The sequence below is a fragment of the Opisthocomus hoazin genome, chromosome 8 (genome assembly GCF_030867145.1).
Source record: "Opisthocomus hoazin isolate bOpiHoa1 chromosome 8, bOpiHoa1.hap1, whole genome shotgun sequence".
NCBI lineage: Eukaryota > Metazoa > Chordata > Aves > Opisthocomiformes > Opisthocomidae > Opisthocomus > Opisthocomus hoazin.
Window position 1 is genome coordinate 29464958 of NC_134421.1, and position 17004 is coordinate 29481961.

Sequence of the window (17004 nt, forward strand, 5' to 3'; positions counted from 1 at the left end):
AATTCAAGATTAAACTGTTAGAATAAACAATCAGTCATACAAAAAAAAAGACAAGTAAAATTTCACAAATTAGGAATTAAGTTGGTAAAAGTTATTGAATGCCAAGGACTTAAAATCTGTACACTCTCAGTCTGCTAGGTATGAAATTAAGGGGCTAATTTAAACAGCCTGTTTTTGAAATCCCAGACAGGAAAGAGGAAGCTTGGCTGGAGAGTTGGTGATGCACCCACTCATTAAAGGTCTGACATTTACATCAACTGAGAATCTACCCTCCTTAGGTTTAATCGTGCAAAACAAAACATATTCATTAAATTACAAAGTATTTGGGCAAAAGCTTGTTTAAATAACTATGCGGGATTTTTTAATGGAATCATTTAAAAATACCTATCTGTGCAACATTTCAAAGTTTGAGCTCTCTGTAGACGAGAGACACGATTCAGCTTTTTATCAAATTTTTCCATGAAAAAGATAGAAATTAAACTAAATATTAATCACATAATGTAATTTTGCATTTAAAATATGTATTTTCCAAGAATCCATGGTCATTTTTCCAGGTCCTAATGAACATAATTAAAACCACCTAATAGTATATTGTAAATACAACAATGGCCTTACATGCTATGGAACAAATTCCACATACATATCAATCAACAAATTGCACATTATTTGTCCTACAACAAAGTACTAGATTTTTTATCTTTGGTAGAACATAACAAAAAACATCTCAAGGAATTTTTCCACAAGCATAATCAAACAGTTCTTCCAAATTATTCTTGGCTCAATGGGAGAAGTTGGCTAACAGTAGCCCAGGGTAACCCAACGACTGATGACCTGGTTTTCCACGCACTGCTGAGGCAGAAATATCTCACAATTACTTAATATTAATAGCCCAGAATAAAGTCTATGAATCAGAGAATCTACAAATGCTAAATCGAAGTGCTTAAAGAAAAGGGGTTTGTTTCACATTCATCATACAAAGAAAACAAAATCAGCATAAAATCTTTCCAAGGGAGAACTCAAAATTTCTGCTCTGTTGACTTTTGAGCTCGGCCTCACTAATCTTCCTAACCTTGGAATAGCTGCATCAACATTAGTGATTTTGTGTACTGATGAGTTGTTTTCAGGTGTGAATTTATCTTGTGTCAGTGTCACACACTCCAGTACACCAGCATGGCACATGAAGCATCTTCTCTCCAAGAGGACGCAAGGTTGAATCTGCACACCAGGGCACTATCTAAAATGCTCTACTTGCAATGTGTATGCAAGGGTCTCCAGCTGTTTTTTTGTGCCTGTGCAGGGCTCTGTTAGTTGCAGTAAGGCAATCTGGGACGGCTGGAGAGAAATCACTTGTTCTGGACTGCTCCATGGGCCTCAGCTACTGTGGTCTAGGCTTCTATTCTTGGATCTTGCTCCCGATAGCTGGCCCTAGTCCACAGGTTCCCAGCTTTGGCTTGCACTTCTAATAAACCTGCCTTCAGCCCAGCTTTCTTCTACACTAAATCCCAACTTGTGGAAGGAACTGCTCATTCCTGACTAAACTTTTTACTCTCTCTTTGGCTGGAAAAGCGCTTCTGGACTGCTCTGGCTCAACCTTACCAGGGGTCTTGGGAGCACAGACTTGACCATGCAATATTTTTACAGTTATTGGTTCCTACTGAAGAGGTTTTGCAAAGCAATTCTCTAAGTCTCTTCAGTACTTTCTGTTCAAATAATACAGCCGTTTGTCTTCTTAGATTAGGAAATCTGGCAGTGCACATGGATACTTCACATTTATTTCCTCATTCTTCTATTTACTTTCAACTGTTTGCTCCAGGAAGGACAACAATAAAACTCTGTTAAAAAACCCTTTATTTTCTTTCAGGAACATATCAGTCAAGTCTGTGGCCCTGAGGATTAGATCCTGCAACCTTCTGCTTCTCTTGTATAAAGCAGATCTGAAGGGCAAGTTTTTCTGCCCTTATGAAAATGATGCTGCTCAAAGGGCATTATGCTATTCTTTTCCCCCAAAGTTACTCAGCTGACTTACAGTTACTCGTATGGCCTCTTACCTTTAATCTCCTCCTCTCTTGTACAAAATGAATTCTCCCAACATCATTGTGCTGAATGTCCCTGTGCTCTGCCTTTCTTGTTCTCCTTTGTTTCTGTGCTTCCCATTTTTGATTTTCTCTGCTGAACTTTTGCTTTCGTGTAAAAAGTGATTTAGAGTTCAGAGCTACTTTTGCTTATCATGTAAGGTCAGAAATACTGCTAGAAAGATATACAAACAGTTTACTAGGACCTGGCCAAAGTCTTGAAAAAGGACAGTGAAAATTGCTCGCATTTGCTTCGTTTTTGGGATAACCAAGATACTGTCAATAAACTTGTCCCTTCCACATGAGTCATTATAAGCCTGCTTATTTTTTTTTAGCAGAGCAGGAAAATTGGCTGACTGCTTTATCAGTGATACCACACCCAGATTCAACTTTTGTGATACCACTGAGAAGATGCTGCCAACCAGTTCCTTCTTCACAGAGCCGCTATCGAGGCAACAAGCAGATTTTTTTGTAGATACATCAAACAGAAACCTTCACATGCAACTCAAGTGTTCAAGAAAAGGAGAGGTACTTTACCTGGTCTTTCATAGTTTTCCCTAAATCTTTAACATCTTTCATGTTAATAGCATTCTTCCCTCCCTTCTCCTTTCCCTTCTTCTTGTTCTTCTTTTTGAACAAACATTTCTTACAGAGACAAAAGCAGCAGGTGAGGATTAACAGGACTGCAACTATGGCTATGGCTATTAAGGCCCAAGGTGGCACTGAAAGAGAAAATGAAACACACACAAAAAGAAGGTGGCAAACTGTTAGTAGGATTAAGCTTAGAAACAAGCACATTTCTCCCAAAGCTAAGCCTATTTCAATGAAAATGACTTGCAGAAATAGCTGAAATCCTTTCTAAAATATCCTTCACCATTTGCGTATTTCTCCCAACTAAGCATTTGCATACACAATGCCAATTCAACACATCTATCTATTTACATGCCTGGTGACACATACCAAACGCACTTGCAGCTATTTTGATTAATCAACCATCTGAAAACAATATGTCCTAAATATTTACACTGTGCAAATCTGTAAAATGCTTGGCACATATAGGCAATTACTTGCTTCTTTCTTTAATCATCTCCTCAACCCACCTGGCATTGTGGCTGAATCAGGAGGAATTGACTGGGAATCTCCCTTTTCCGGCACGGTGTCCGATCCAAGCAGTCAGTTTCAATGAACAGCCCTTCTCTGCCCACCGCTGTACTTGACAGACTCAGGGACTCCTCGCAACACATGCAGGTGAAAGTCACCAGTAAAGACTGACCAAGGACAAAGGACTGTCCAACCCAGGGGCATTTGCCCTATACATCGTCATGTCCTAAGACTAGCAAAGTTTCAGTACATAGCTATATTCTCACCTATACTTTCCTATAAAGAAAAGTGGATGTTTTGTTTATTCATTCAGCTGAAGCATGAATAAATAACACAGAACACTTACTATGATAAAACGGTCTTGTTAAAGATCACAATTCTTGGAAAAAAAGTTATTAAGATGACACTTAAACACAAGTACTCCAGAAGGGAATTATCTTCATGCGAATCTGCTTTAATGACCACTGACTACCACATTTAACCAGAACACCTGACAAAACTTTAAATCTTGTAAACTGTCATTTTCTAAAAAGCTCAAAATGCACTCAGTCTATCAGGTCTGCAAGATATTCTCTCAGTGCACTACCTAAAGCTCTCTAATATGATAGAGAGCAAAACCAAAGAGTGAATCAAATTTGACATGTTGACGTCAGTGAATCACAAAAGGGAACAGACAGTATAAATAAAGAACATTAATTGCTTAAAGGAGCTAAGCAGAGTGTGAAGCATGGTCACAGGAACTTCCACTACAAAAAATCCACTCAGGAAGAGGTCAAAGCACTTGCACCTTCCTTACTTTTAATTTAATGACCATATTTCTAACTTTTATTCAAATGTCCTTGGTGACTGATATAATAATAATGCAGAAGAATAGTTAAACAATTTCTATAATACTTTTATGCCTCCAAATGCAGCTGCTATAAAAGGGAAGCTGTACCATATGTAGAACAAATGAGAACTGATTACTAAACAAATGAATGTTAAAAGATAAACAGTGAACAGATTAACAGCTGTTTATGGGATGTATTTTATGGAGTCAGCAGCAGCAATTCTGCAGTTAAAGTTGCATTAGATTTGCACTTATCACAACTTAAAATCTGTATGTCATGCATTAATGATATTGTATTGTCTTCAGATCTGGTTTGGTAACACTATAGCACAACTGACTCTCCTACAAATTTTTAATATTTTTTCATCCAGCACTCACAAACGTAAACCCATCACCTTTTACAGGCAGTGTGTGCTCTTCTCAAATTCTAAACTTCACATGTCTACTTAGTCTGTTAGACACTTACCAGCTGAAATGCTATTTACATAACACTATACTTTATGTCTGAGCTAATCTACAGGAGTTATGTCAATATGAAATGAATGCTGTGCCCAAATTTATGAGCTATTTGTTTTGCTGCCTTGTCAGCAGTGCTTGAAGCATGATGCCAGCAAATATGGGGAGCACAAAGAATATGGGATGGGGTTCTGCCAGCAGGATGGCACAGTGGGCGGGAAGAGAAAAGGGACGCAGCAAACACGGGTAAGCTGGGAGAACCAACGAATTGAGGAGACAGGGAATGTGGGTGTTAATAGGATATATACAGATGCATCGTACAGATGAAAAAGCTTGTGTAGGTAGTGAAGTCAGGTATGCCTTTGCGCTGAAACCGTTGTGTAAAGTAGTATTCTGGCACTGCCGCCTTGGTTCTCTGGAGCATGAACAATGTAGGGTGCCTTGGGGAGCATTTGAAACACTGGCAGATACCTCAGCTTCTTTTTTATAATGCATTGTCTGCTCTCATCTGTTTGTAATTTAATTTCACCCAACAGCTCTTGTGATGCAATTAAATGATCATCAAATTAATATCTGAGACACCAAGAATTATGCAGAAATCCTTATCTCTTCAAAGAAAATATGTTTCCTCTTTTATTAAGCAAAGCATAAGCAATAAAGGAAAAAATCTGGGGTAACCAAAAATATGTACATTTCCAAAACAACTTCAACATTCAAGTCTGAAAAAGCAAAAAGGAATGGATATTTTTTCCCCAATAAAGTGTACTATCTCTGGCAAGGAGATAGCTCATCCGAACATTGCCACTGACAGAGATTGTCCCATCAGTGGATGTACATGTTAGACTTAAGACTAGTGAAACATACAGTTATCGCTGGCTTTGAAGTGATTTTTGTTTCCTTTCAAAGGCATTATTTACATAATTGTAAATGTTAATAATTTTACATAATAAAGACAAGATTAGAAAAAATTACTGAAGACTTGCAGGGCTTTCATATTTGTGCTCCATTCATGATGCTGCCAGAGGAGCTTGAATTCCAGAAAAAGATAATTTAAAAAAAAAATATTTTTCTATAAAGTAGTCTCAGGGTGGACATGCCAGAATGAAATGCTTGAAGTCACTAGTCAGTTTGTAAGATTCAAGTCTACAGCCTTTAATTTTTTAGCCTTTTTACCAATTGTGAATAATATCTATAAACCCTTACTGACAGTACATGAACTTCCTTGGTTTTGCACTGTGGCTTACTTTGGAGATTCATATTGGTTAATTCCAGTTGGACTTTACCCACACTCACGCAAGATTTTAAAAGGATTTCATTTTTCCAGTGTTTAAATGGACAACAAAGGGAATCTGCAGCTTGAAGACTACCCTCCATCAATATTCAACCAGTTTGATCAGGTTCAGTAGTGCAGTTTGAAACCTCAGGAGGTCTTCGGACATGATCCACTGAACACAAGACCTCTGTGGCAGAGGAAGCAGGGCAGGTGACAGGAAGAACACAGATCCTGACCAAGTGACCGAGGTGTCAGGGAGACAGAAACTTCTTGCACGACTTGTTTTACTCAGTGCCTGCACAAGGGGGTGCTTTGAAACAAGCAATACTTACCTATGCGATTAAGGAAAAGCTAACGGTTTAAGGATAATTCACATGCATGTAAACTTTCTGGTATTTCAGTGCTATTTTATTTGTTCTGTTCCTGTGGGCAAATACAGAATACTTCTTTTGAAGAAGCTCTCATGAATTGCTACACGATTCAGTGATTCTACAAGACTCTTAAAGACAGATCTATAGGAGGGGATCTGCTGAGTAGCACAGTTAGTAAATAAGTTCTTGATTTAGTCTTACTGATCCAACCCAAACAGGGTAGTCTCTAGGGCTTTACTCAGACATGCAGGAATGAAGCCTATCTGTAAAAGGAGAGTGTAGAGAAAATGAAACGTGGCTTACTCCTGAGCCATAGCAGGGCACTGAAATCAGTAAACACTAGGATTGTGTTGGTAATCGAGGCATTTTGGGTACTGATTTTGCATCCTTCACTCACGCTGAACATCAGTCAGGCATGAATGCACCTACAGGAACTGTGAGACCTCTCAACCCTCTCTGTCGCTTCCTACCACTAATGCCAGCCAGGGTTGTGTGCATGTTGCAGGTCATTTGATGCATTTGTAGCATTTCACAAATACAGCAGGTGCGGTGCACTCACATTACCATTTTAGTCTGGGCTTAGGAGTCCACTGATGAGGCATATCTCCAAACCATATGCCAGTACCATGCTTGGACTCACGTTATGCAGCCATCTGGGAGGGCATGATGGACCGAATGGGAATATACACTCCCAGAGCTCACCTAGCTGCAAAACGCACTTGGCCCACCGGCGCAAACCTGAACCAAAGCATTACCCCACAAAGCTTGCAGTGTGGCAGCTGAGTCCTTAGGACTGACTGCTTTGCCTCTACTGTGCTGCACTAAATACAGCTTGTGTCCCAACCTGTCATTAAATCTTCTTCCCTTGAATACGCCAGATTCAAAGGAAAGGATGTATTACTGCATTATTCAATTTAAGAGCTACAAATTATGTCCTTTATATAAAGATGTCCTTACTTGGCCTTGCACAAAATGCTTAGAGAGGTACAGGCCTTGGGTCTAAAACTGACATTCCCATTAGACAATCTAAAACATCCAGGACATTTGACTCCAGAGGAAAGACAGTAAGAGGGAAGTCACAAAACATGTAACTGCATCAAAGTGCTACCGTCTGTAAAAGAGAATAAAAACCTTCATCTTAATAGTTTCCTTCCCTTTCTGTGTGCAATGTCAGAGGAAACTCTATTAGCTTAGAATTCAAAGAGAGGGAAGGTCAAGGAGGAATTGAGGAGCTGAATTACAAAGTGAAGACTTCCATAGCAAACCACCACCAACTCCCAATTAAGCAATTAAGCAGCACCATTTAAACTATGACAGCAAAGGACTATCAGATGATCGCAGCTTCCATATTATTCTGCAAAAGGAGGCCCATGGCATGTTAGAATTGATAAATATTAATCTTGTTTCAGAGGGGGCATGATACTTAACAGGAAGCCGTAACTGCCAAAAAGTTGTATGGGAAGCACACTGCATTAATCTCAAGCTCTGGTTGCCTGGCCATGAGAGCACTGGCAGTCTTCATCTACTAAACCATAGTTTTATCTTATCTTTTTGCACTTACAGCTTCTAATCAGGAAGCAAACCCCATATATAGCCATATTCAGACCTTCTGTATAAAAACTCCCCAGAGGCCATGCTCTGGGAATCAATTTGACTTTCATTAGAAGTTACTTTAAGAAAATGTACTGAGAGCAAAGAGCCAGGTAATAGATACCACTATTCACAGCAGAAGGAATACAAAGCTGATCAATGCAAAGAAAAGGAAATGCTGATACACCGTAAAATGACTTCTAAAAGAGGAAGATAAAAACTGCAAACACATACTTACAAATACTGATGATTTAAATACTAGCCTTCAGGCTTATACAGCTGTATTCCCTTCCCAAACACTCTTATGTATGATCTCTTTCTTTAATAAGATGTTTGCAGAACATTACTTTCACTATCTTACACTTACCACAGATTTTTTATGTGGTTCAAGTTAACGATGCTACCTTTGAGCCATCACTAGAAGGAACCATTACTAAATATCTTAACAAATGCTCTCATGCTGACATTTTCCCCTTCCTCTCTATTTTTTGAACATGTGCAGTTGCATAAGACTATCTCTATGAATAGTTTATGCAAGTTATTGAAGCTTTAAGAGAGGTAAGAGATGTGTGTTTTGACAGTGAAATTTCCCCACATGCAAAACAGTCTGTGAAAGTGCACTGGTCAGATGGGCTTCATTCATTGAATGTGCTCCTGCCTGTAGCTTCTTTGTTAGACATTATCAAGCAAAATTATGCAAACATCATAGGACTGAACATCGTAGTCTTTGCAAATAAACTGACGTTGAATACAGCGGTAATCCTAGATATGGCTACAAATTTAGCTGAAGTGCTTGGGCTGCTTGAGAACCTGATGCGCCTGCTATATGCCCCCAAAGCTGGAAGTCAAAATGCAAAAAATGACTGAAATGTTCACCTAAAGGCAAACCCACACCTACTATTGGAATTTGCAGGTCATTTATGCTTATTATTGTGGGTATTAATTAACTTTTCAGGGCATGTGATAGGTTCTCTGTCATGCTAATACACATCTACCCAATAGCATATGTTCTTTCTGCAGAGCAGAAGATCTCTCTCCTTTCCAAAGTGTTTCGCTCCCTCTCTCCCCCAGCTCCTCACTGCTCAGTCTCATCAGCTCCTCTGCCCCTCGTCTCGAGGCACACAGGGGAGAAAGGAAGGTGGGGGAGTTTCCAGGTAAGATGGGATGGCGCGCCAGCCAGAGTGAGGAAGCGAAGCTGCTGAGATGTCTTGTCCTTGAAGGAAGTACCTCTGAGAGATCGCAAAGGCCTTCACACTCAAATGTCAGGTTTCATCTGTATAAATACTAAACTGCAACTAGCTCCTCTGTTAACCTGTCCTCTCCCTCACGAATCAAAATGAAACAGAATATGAGCAAAAGAGAGCTAACACAGATCTCCCCTCTGCCGGCTGTGTCACTGCTGGTCAGGGCCACTCTCTTGGGCTCGTTTTCAGCTCAGCCACTGTTGCACAGCCTCCTTGATGGCCACGTGGCTCCTTGGGAAGGTCCTTCCGGTGATCTCTGGTGCCTGGCTGCACTTCCCAGCAGTGCCGTGTTTCTATGGGGCTGCCAACTCTCATTCCACCCTCCCAAAGCTCCCAGCCCTCCTGCCTGTTCCGTCTCCTCCTTCCTCCAGCAAATACAGCTGCTTCTTCCCTTGCCCTCCATGAAAGAACAATATTCCCTTACTTGGCACGCAACAGCCCAGAGGAAGAACCAGCAGCCCAGCTCCCTGCTGCACAGCGTGTCTCTTGTGAAGGACCACAATGCCGGGCAGCGTGAGAAATACAACAGCGTCCCCATTCCAGCAAAACCTCTAGGTCACTTACTACAGAAAACATAGTAGGGAAAGCAAAGGCTTCAGTGGAAGACGCTTTCTAATCAAGCAGATAATATTTTTAGACTGATGCTTCCTATCAGTTCATATATCTGCTGCCATAAAGCTTTTAAAATAAAATAAATGAATTCAGGCTCTAGATAATTGCCAGAGAAAGCGCTGGGCACACTGAGCAGCTGGGGAAGATGAAGCAAGCTGGAGCCTCCAACCAGACCTGGAAGCCAGACAGGTTTGCTGAAGGCTTTCCAAAAACTGTATGTACTGACAGCAGCTGAGGCCAAATACTTTCCTGAGAAGGGACAGAACAACCCACAGGACGAATATCCAACTCTGACGAACAAATCTGTAGAAGCTTGAGATGACTGCTCTCCATCATGTGGACAATTATATTTTGTGGTTAAAACACATTTCACTTTTCCTGTGACATATACACTACGCTGCACTTCAAACTTCAATTGATAGTCTGAATGAAAAAAATATTATGCATCTTCCTCTGACTTGGAACTGGAATTTTCCAAGTGACAAAATACTCCAGTCATATCAAGCCCAGCACTCAGAAATCAAGAGAGTAAGACTCAAAAGTAATTAAATAGATGGGGAAAAAGTCAAATATGCCTATGTATATTTGATTTCCTTAGCTGAATTTATTCATTGTATACAATGAATGCTGGTTTTGTTTTATTTTCCTTCTCAGTTTTTGAACACCGGGAAATGTTATTTGTGTCACATTTTCAAGCGTAGTCCTAAAAATATGAGGGCCAGGGTTGTATTTCAATTGCCAAAACACAAATTGCATTTCTTGCATATCAGAATTAGTCACGCATAGTACATGTTGAATGTTACAAGTTCTAAAACTAGATAAAAACCCCATTGCCAAGGAAGGACAAGCTAATTTGGCATCTGTTTTTATAAAATATTATGCAGGGGTAAAGTCCTTTTAGAAAAAGGAACTGATTTGTGATTTCTGACAAGATGAATGTATAGAAACTGTATCTGCCTGTAAGCCAACGATCTGTTAACATATACAAACTTAACACAGGATGCTATTACACGATGGCCTATGTTTTAAAGGAGAACAGCTGCTATTAAAAGAATTAACAACCGTTGGAGCAATACACTAAGTTCTCACTGAAAGTAATAACCAGTTTTATTCCTTAGTGAGATTTAATATTCATTTAGAAGGTCTCAAATAAAAATGGCTCATGTATAGCACTTTTCATCAGGAGATCACAAAGTCTCTTACAAAGGAGGTAGGTAATTATATCTGAACTGCAGAGATGCAGGCATTAAAACACATATAACAAAATGACTTTGGTTGGCATTATATAGAAGACACTGTGGGAGCATTGATTTACATTACTGACTGGTGGAGAGCACAGGAAACAACAGGAGCTTCATCTGCTGCGAGCATGGTTGCAGGACCACAAGTCCCTGCTACATCTTTGCCATCAGCGAGGTTCAGGCAAGCCGCAGGTCCTAGGCACGCACCCCGCCAGTGCAGGGAGGTAAGTGCTGGAGGATGCCACGTGCACGTTGCAAGCAAGTGCGCCAGATGATAGCAGCCGGGGGTGCGGTGTCAACCTCTGATCCCACCAGAGAAAGCACCTCAAGTGCCACCTTGGGGTGCGTGCAGGCTGCGTGGCTCCCTATAGAGGCAACAGAAACTCTCACCCAGAGGGAACCCCTCCAGCACACTAAATCCCCAGCATCGAGCGCCCTATGTGACACCAGAGCCAAGCACATGTCAGAGGTGCCCCGGGTCCCAGCGGCAGTTCCCTCGAGGCTGCAGTCTCTCCGGCACATCTCACCAGCACCTCAGCTCCTGCAGCGCCAGGAGCCTCGCTCAGCCCTTATGGCACCTCCTTTGCTCTGCTTCTGCCCAAGCTGCAAGTCACAGGACAGCTTCCACATCTTCTGTGTGGCCATTTCGTACAAAAGAGTGATGTTGCTGCTGAAAAGGACCGAAACACGGCACTTCCCACCCCAGTGTAGAACAGTTACTGTCAGCAGAGTAATTACTGCCCCACAGAGAGCATAATGACATGCCGTGCTCTGAAAATGTTCCAGGCTTGCAGTGTTTGGGACCTTAAAACTTAATTTTGTTTATCTCTATAGAGCTGTAGCATAAACAAAGAGACTTAAGCTTCATTTGTCACGATGTGTTACTTTGATAATAATTTTTCACTTCTTATTTAAAGCTTTACAAATGATTTTTTTTTCCTGATTCCTGCCGTTTTATTGTCCAGTCATCAATATTGTAACTAGAATCTATACACAGATAAAGCACTGAAGTATGGGATAGTATAGAGTAAATAAAATTTATGCCTCATACATACCAAACTGACGAACCTGCCCATTTAAACAGTCCTGCTGTTTCTCAGCTTTGTTGCCAGTTCAGATTTAATTTCCCACCTTATTAAAAAATTTGGTGACATTCTCCGTGAAATTTACTGTCTCTCCATGTGAAATAAGGCCAAATGTAAAAATGTAAAGTATTTCTACCTTGTAAATAATCAAATTCTTTTTGCTCATAGAAAATATGACATCATTTCCCTTAGGACTTGATCTTTTGCCTCTATCCATTACACAGACTAGTAGAGTCACAGTATTGACTTTGAACAGCTGCTAAGTAGGTCCCTGTATCTGCTTTTATCCAGCCCTTGAAAAGGCCTGGAATGAACCTATTTTTTCCCCTCTGATAGGTAAGACAAAGACAGGTCAAATAGACTCATCTACAGCATACAATGTAATATATATGTGCTTTTATCTGACATTCACTTATCAAAGAAACAGATGTATTCTGCAGTTAAGAATCACGGGAACAGTTAATTTCTAGAATTGATTAATACTTTCAGACATAAAAGCCTTTGTTGGTATTTTTCATTTTTTTTTAATCGCTTCATGTCCTGGTTTTGGTTAAAGCAGAACCGATTATCTTTTAATGAATCTTCCTTACAGCTAAGCTCTTCTAAGTAACCGCATTTTTCTGAAGCTGGCTGCATATTTTCCAGACAGTGTCCGCTCCAGAGCTGATAACACCTGATGTTTACAGTTACGCTGAGCTAACAGTAGGAAAGGGATGCAGAAAAAGGCCTCTGTTTATAATTATCACCATAGCAGCCAAGGTCACCGACAGAGCTCTCGGGTCCCACAGGTGAGGAGTTGCAAGGGGTCATACTCGCGGGGAGGGGCGGACAGGACCAATGACCCGATACTGACCAACACGGTGTTCTATGCCATGCATGTCATACTCAGTTTAAAGCTGGGGGATCACGAGGGTCTCATTCTTCTTCGTCCATGGCTGCCATCTGAAGAGGACCTTGCTCGTTGTCCTGCCTGCGATCCTGATGCAGATTCCTATCCGTGCATCCCTGAGTTCAGCTCCTGCCTGCCAGGGCAGTCCAGGACTGCCTCATGCTGCCTGGCAGCTGCTGGCGGGATGCCAGCACCCGGCACCCAACTCCGGGAAACTCAGGATCGGTTTTGTACATTTTATTTTTTTTCTCTTATTATTAATATTATCAGTATTATTAGTGTTATTAGTAAAGCTGTTTTAATTTCCAATTTGTAAGTCTCTCACCCTTTTCCTCCTTTTTCCCTTCCCCTGGTGGGAGGGCAGGTGTTAGTAGCGAGCATCTGCCACTCGCTTCCACAGGAAAGCATTTGCATACTTCAGTATAGCAAGCAGTGAGAAAGGCTAATTTCTAATAGGTTTGGGAACTTTTTTGTATCTTTAATGTCCAGAATGATTTAAAAACAAATTAACTGCAAAGCTGTAGTAGTGATAAATCAATTATAAAAACAATCAAGAGGCAAACCAAAAACAATCTCCTTCTTCCAGCTAGAAATAAAGCTTTGGTTTTCTACTTTTACTGTATGTTAGGCCAACTGCAGTACGTAGGCAGTAACTGTTCTTATGAGAAGCTGTATTTCTTTTTGTGACAGGAATGTATCTGTAAAAGCATATTTCTTTTGCTAGGCAATAGTGTATACCCAGTGAAATCAACTGAATATCTGCATTTCTTGATCTGTTATTTTAAATGTACAGATACAACTTCGAACTAGATTCTTTCATTAAATATTATCATTATTAATAGACACTTATTTGTGTGTGGGTAGTGCCTAAAGGCACCGACTCAGAAGAAATGCCTCACCAGATTAGACATTGCACACAGATGAAATAAAAAGACAGTCTTGCCTGAGAGGCTTTACAGCGTAAAAAATCCCAGGCCTGTGTGGTGGGTATGTGCCCATCTTGGTCTAGCTGACTGCTCACAAGAGCTGCGCCCTTCCCCAACCATCAGCCTGTGAGAACGCACCAGGCTGGTATACTACCAGCTCCAGCCTGTCCAAGCACATCGCCTAGCCGTCCTGTGTGCACAGCCCTTGCTAAAAACCCCTTCTACCACCTCAACAAGATCCTCCTAGCATCCTGTGTATCGAGGACACGAATGCCCTCTTTCTGGAGGTAACCCAGCCAGCCAGCCTGGCACCTCCGTCTCTTGGCCAAGGTTATGGCCAAGACTGGGCCCTGAAACAAAGGACACAGAAAACCAAGACACTTTCATTGGCCAGGGCCCTCCAAAAGTGAGCCTGAGCTCCCTGCGTTGTTGAGGCAATAGCAGTTAGCCCCAGGCAAACCAGATTGCAGCCATGGCTCACTCTGGTCTTCCAGGTGACAGCTTTTAATAGGAATGCCCCAAATAAAAATTTGGTTCACTCAATAATTCTTCAGGCCACACAGTCTTGTCTATTTATCCAATAAACAGTTGTATGGCAAGCACTCTCATGCTGAACCCTCAGTGTGAGATGAAATTCCCTGTCCCTGGTCACCACGACTGAAACACCCCACATAGACCGTCACCTTTGCTTCTAAATGCACTTTGTTAGTCCAGTGTCCTCTCAAATCAGGATGCAAGTGGATGCTAGGATTGCTAGGTAATCCTGGTCTTGGTGCAGGGCCAGCAATGCCTGATCGGGTGCACCGTACCCAGGCAAGGGCTCACACCATGTGTCAGCTGCAGAGTGCACCAGAGCAGGATGCAGGTGTTGAGGCTGTGCTATGCCATCCTCGTCTGTCTCTGCTCACCTCAGTGGGGCTGAGACGGGGTTGTGATGGCTGTATGCATGCATTTTTCCAAGAGACCTCAAATTGTGTATTGATTCAGTCATGTAGGGCATGTGGGAGAGCATTCCTGGCAGGCAGCTCAGTTCTTGACGTGGCACTCTGCTCAGCTTGGGAAAGGGCAGAGAGTAAACCGTCCACGCTGCAGGTGTTCTGAGGATGTTATGTGAGTGACACCGTTTTGTGGGATTGGGGGCATAATGGTGTGGGCTCTGCTGCACTGGTATATGGTGCATGCCTGGCAGGTCAGGGCAGCTTGGCGAGCTGTTGTGCAGTCTCTAGAGTGGCAGACTGCCTGGGAGGTGTGTGCTGCAGGACTGAACAGTCCCAGGCTTGCCCCAGGATGACCTCTTATCTGTTAAGCAAAGGTGCTGGTCAGGATATATATACCAGCTTTGCCAGTCTCAAGGGAGGAGGTACCAATAGCCCAGCTATCTCAAGTCTCATCCCAGTGCTGGGATGGAAAGAGAGACTCACTCCCATGGCACGCCTCACCTCTGCCTCAACAAGCACCACAACAGATAATTCCCGCTGCTCCTTCCCCGCCAAGCCGAACGTCCCAAGAAAGCACCACTGGCATGAATGTGCACAACAGCTTTTGTAGCTGTCTGCTCTGTTCCGCCAGCACACGGCTGTCACTGTGATGATGTGTATCAGAAGCTATTATAAAGATACAGTTTTGGGGAATCTGTATGTTGTTAGACACACTGCTAATACAAAAAAAAGAAATTCAACTTGATTATTCACTGACTGTATACAGCTCAAGTCCCTTGCACAAAATGTTGTTTTCACCTGCTATTTAAAAAAATATCAGGCTTTGACCTTTCTCTTTTTAAGCGTTCGATCTTATTTTAAAAGACTGAAGCAAAGAATCTAAATATGGGTTGTGCTCTTGCGTCATATTTTGACCTCCTTTATTCTGCAAGAAGCTATCAAGGCTGCAACCACATATCAGTAGTGGCCTTTGTAGGAAGAAATCTATTTTCAAGGTACAGTTAAGGTTAATAGCCATGTTGCTCTTCTTTTTTCAGAAGCTCATTTAGCAGCACTATTATGATGAGGATGATGATGATTGATTACTAACTTCTGCCTTTTTGCACAAAAAGCACCATTCCTGATTGGCTAACTATAAATGCTGTAATGGTCATTAACTTTGTCGCAGGAACCACTGCCAAAGTGATAAATAGATTTGGTTTACATTAGCTACCAGCCTAAAAGCATCATTTGACCTCATTAATAGATCTAATAAAATTTGGAGTTACGCCCCCTAAGAAGGAAAACTATCTTTCTTAGGACAAGAACTCCAAGGCTTTTTTCTGGTCTCCATAAATACAAATGTTGAAATTTTGTTCCATATAGGTAAGCTCACAGTTCTTTCCAAAATACTTTGTGCAAATGCTAGGCATTGAAGTTTTCCTCACTTCTTGTTCAGTCTGGGAGAAGTAAAGCTGCTCCTAAGAGGCATTAAAAACTACCTGTACACGCCCAGGGAAGCTGTTTCTTGGAAAAGTGGTCAGCTTGCTGAAGGAACCAAGAACACAACCTTTGCACATGTATGTCTGGAATTTCATGTTAGTATGTTGAAATCGACATCAAAATTTTATGGCTGATGTACAGATATAGCTCTTCAGGTCTGTGGACTGAAAAAGCTGCAGACTGAATTTGATCTCTTAATTCACATTTCCTCCGTACTGCCTGCAAATTGATTCTCGTTTCCTTCATCTTTACTTCTGTAAGGTACAAGTATAACACACTCCTCACTGTTGCTGTGCTTTTCACTTTGCTTATCTAGCAATCCTAGAAGTCATTAATTTAATGTGCCTGGAATATGTTTTCTCTCATGTTGTGCTTCGGTCTTCTGCTAATTAGCTTGAATAATTAATTTACCGAGCTCTAGTCAGGCCCTGTATTCACCTAGGCCATGAGTGCGTGTTACAGCTGTAACCCAAAGTTGATAGTTTTGGTTTAAGAGATGATGTGGATCTGAAAGAAGCTTGGAAAGGACTGTTTTATGAGCACACATATCATCCTGAAGGACATCACAAAATGTTCTTGTATGGTGTGGATTAATACAGGCAGTTTGTCCCAATGCTTTCTTTGCCCTGCTAATATTACTGGCTATCAGCAAAAGCAACTACTATCAGTTTGTCTCTTAAGACCGCAACTCTCCCTAAAAATCTCATCTAGTAGTTTGATCTCCCTTTTTTCGTTTTCAACCTGGCATAAAGTAAAGTGAAGTATGACTCTGCAAGCTTTGGTACAGAGGAGGAACCACGGAAAAGAAGACTCTTTTCATCAACTTCTGTGTATTAGTTGGTGATTGTTGCTTATTCTAAAATTTAGCAAGGTTGAGAATGGGAACCAGAAATCT

At 41.4% G+C, this 17004-nt stretch overlaps 1 protein-coding gene across 4 annotated transcripts in view; it reads right to left on the reverse strand.

The window, feature by feature from the left end:
* Nucleotides 1-17004, reverse strand: part of SYT1 (synaptotagmin 1) — a 359923-nt gene that overhangs the window by 96458 nt on the left and 246461 nt on the right. For all 4 annotated transcript variants that reach the window (XM_075429339.1, XM_075429340.1, XM_075429341.1 and 1 more), the window contains one exon: nucleotides 2610-2794. In XM_075429339.1, the coding sequence (XP_075285454.1) occupies nucleotides 2610-2794 (185 nt within the window). The remainder of the gene's footprint in view (nucleotides 1-2609; nucleotides 2795-17004) is intronic.